The following is a 3,243-nucleotide window of genomic DNA, read 5'->3' as shown; positions in this document are numbered from 1 at the left end:
TCATGTTGATGCTTCATGTTTCTGGAGCTTGATGCTTGTTTTGGACCCAGGTGTTCACTGTTGTATCTGGTTTCCTTGTCAGGTGCAATGCTAATTACCTTGAGGGGAATCACCTGTGTTTCTGTTACCAAGGTAACAACACTGCATGATTAGCTAACATTAGCACTTGTTACAGCAGACCTCTGCCACAACAGCATGACATCTGTTAAAGGCTAACTTTAACCCAGTCCGGTCCTATGTGAAGAAAACAGCTGCAGAGAGACACAGACTCACCTGTGGTTCAGGAGTTCCAGGTGAACTTGTGGAAGCCGTCGCCCAGGTATGTGGTCCTGTCAGGCTCCTTGCTCTTCCCCTCAAGAAAAACACATCATAATACAAAGCTGCACAGAGCTGAGTCAGCACATCTGAAACAGTGTGAACACAAACTGAACATTGAACCTTCATGAAGGAGGAGTTCTCATTAGAGTGAATGTTCTTCTGTCGGCCTCATTTTCAGTTCAGAGCATTGAAGACATTTACTTGGCCTTGTTGTGGATCCATGTCTGCTCAGTTAGAGCAGCACATACTATTATGGTCTGGATTTAAATGTAGATTTGTCATCTAAACATTAAATCTGTGAACTCTATTGCAGCACAGTGTAACAGAGAGATTAGTAGATTTCAAGATTAGTGATGCCGTTTGTGCCAAATTCATTCCCCACCTATGTCATGTAAATTCAAAATAGTAAGATCAGACAATTTTTGCCTCTTTTTATGAACATTTGTTGTGTTGTGGTTTCAGAATGATGGAGACAGAGAACAAGTAGATTCAAAACATGATGCAGACTCTGGATGATTGTTTTTCCTGGTCAACTCTCATGTTTTTACCAAATGAAGCACAAATGTCTTGATAGAGTAAATAGTTCATGTAGCTGCTGTGAATGAGGATAAAATGTCGCCTGAATATAAACTGAAGTTGGAGTTAAGCCCTGGATATTTACAATGTCTGGCCCCGCCCCTGCTTTTAAATAAACTGTTTTTAATCATGTAACCTAGTCTAGAGAGACCTGAAAACAAGAAAACATGAATTATCAGACCAAACAAGAAACACTCAGAATCAGCAAACAGAAATAACAGTTACAGTTTTAATTACTTTTATCTGTAACGTAGTACTTTGTATTTCAATAAATACGTTTATTTATCATCTTATTGTTCTATAATTTATATAAATACATAATTTCATGAATAAATGTACTGAATAAATAAATGAATTTATTATTGATTTGATCTATTTAAATAAATACATTTTATTTGTTTATGTATTTATTTGCGAACTGTCATTAAACTGTCACGGTATTCTAGTTTCCGACGCTCCGGTCCCTTTGGTTTTAACGGGTCCTGTAGTACGTGAAGGCAGCAAAGGGTTTGTCCAATCATCAGCGAGCACAGAGTGACGTTGGCGATGTAAACAAACAGAGGCAGCGCGGCCATTACGCTCAGAGAAGAGTTGGACTCGGAGTTGGCCGTTTGATTCTTCTGTCGTCGAGGAAATCCGCTTGTCAGGTATTTTCAGCCATTAAAACACAACGTTCACCTTGTTCAGGTTGTTGTGAAGCCGCTGGAGGTTTATTATCGTGTTTTACTGTCGACGTAACTCGCGTTTTCTGGTCTGAGGACTGTGAAAACGGCAGAGTCGGCGACCGTCGTTAGCCGCGCTGCTATTGTCTGTCAGACAGCGGCCATCACAGCCGCAGCCTGGACGGCGACTTAACGGACGAAGCGCGCGGTGTTTAACCGTTAAAATGACTCCTTTTCTCCCGCCCTGTAGGGTCGTACACCGGACCGCAGCGACCGAGGCCACCTGTCCCCGTCCGTCTGCGCGAGAGGAGTGAAATGAAAGACCCGAGTCTCAGCAACGTCTCAGCCCCGAACATGACGATCAGCAACGAGGTGATCCTGAGCAGCCAGTTCAGCTCCGACGACAACAACCCGTTCGCCGAGTACATGTGGATGGAGAACGAGGAGGAGTTCAACAGGCAGGTGAGAGGCTCGGAGCCCACGGCACACCTGACGCACAGGTGAAAAAAGGGGAGGACACGTCACGAAAACCGTGTCGGTGTCGTTCAAGCGTGAAGTCGGTGTCGACAAACACAAAAACCTCTTTTGATTTTGTAACATGGAGTCTGGTGTTTCACCTGCGGGTTAGAGGGAAATTACAACCAACAAAAACAACCAAGTGACGTCAGAGGCTCCTGACCTGTTTGTGTCACCTGCTGACAGGTTCAGGTGTTAAACAACAACAAACAGGGAGGAGGTGGTGTTGTTTCAGGAAGTATTTATCTCACACTCAATACCTCCATTTAAAATAAAGAACAAGAGACTCTCACGTCTTCACCTGCATGTGTTACGACACGTTATAGATCATAACCTTTATAAATAATCTATGATTCCCTCATGATCAGGCTACAGCTCATCTCTGACGGTCCGAGCAGCTGCTGGTAACACGACACTGTAACTTATGTATGTGCTGAACACGATTATAGATCCAGAGTTATTTTACTTCTATTTTTGACGACGTTCTCGTCCGTTATAGATCGACAGGTCACAGCTCAGGCTCCTCGCACTGAGGCAGGTCACATGTTTACAGCTGCTTTTCTATAATGAGACGCAGAGCGAGGACACGCTCAGCCGAAACCGACCTGCTCTTTGTTCTTTATATTATTTATATGAAGTCACCGTGTGCACAGTTCTTGACAGCTGTTGTTCCAGGAGCAAACATCTGTACCGGTGCACGCAGTGTAGACATCGGTTCTGTTCCTTTACTTTCAGGGTGTAGGTGGTTGTTTATCATCACAGGCTGGAGCAGAGGACACACCTGCTCCGTCACTACCTGTATCTGCAGTGTGGACCATGTTAGGATGAGACATAATTAACCTGCTTATTCAAACATGATTCCTCCACAGCCGTGTGAAGAACAGAACCAGTGAGTGTCAGACAGCAGGACACAGGGGGACACTGTCTGTCTGTCTGTCCTACTGTCTGCCTGTCTGTCTGGCTGTCTGTCTGTCCTAATGTCTGCCTGTCTGTCTGTCCTACTGTCTGTCCTACTGTCTGCCTGTCTGTCTGTCCGTCTGTCTGTCTGTCTCTCCTACTGTCTGGCTGTCTGTCTGTCCTACTGTCTGCCTGTCTGTCTGTCCTACTGTCTGTCTGTCTGTCTGTCCTACTGTCTGTCTGTCCTACTGTCTGTCTGTCTGTCTGTCTGTCT

The 3,243-nt window shown here is 44.7% G+C and overlaps 1 protein-coding gene across 1 annotated transcript in view; it reads left to right on the top strand.

Annotated features, from left to right (window-relative positions):
• The first annotated feature begins 1,410 nt into the window (after positions 1-1,410).
• Positions 1,411-3,243, top strand: part of LOC111646068 (polyadenylate-binding protein-interacting protein 2) — a 6,255-nt gene continuing 4,422 nt past the window's right edge. The window contains exons 1-2 of the mRNA XM_023395466.2: positions 1,411-1,541; positions 1,807-2,018. Of these exons, the coding sequence (XP_023251234.1) occupies positions 1,872-2,018 (147 nt within the window). The 5' untranslated portion in view covers positions 1,411-1,541; positions 1,807-1,871. The remainder of the gene's footprint in view (positions 1,542-1,806; positions 2,019-3,243) is intronic.

Source organism: Seriola lalandi, unplaced genomic scaffold (assembly GCF_002814215.2).
Source record: "Seriola lalandi dorsalis isolate HSWRI2012SDOR001 ecotype SW California unplaced genomic scaffold, Sedor1 jcf7180002054963, whole genome shotgun sequence".
NCBI lineage: Eukaryota > Metazoa > Chordata > Actinopteri > Carangiformes > Carangidae > Seriola > Seriola lalandi.
Note: the sequence above shows the minus strand (reverse complement) of the source record. Positions and strands in the feature narration are given on the sequence as shown.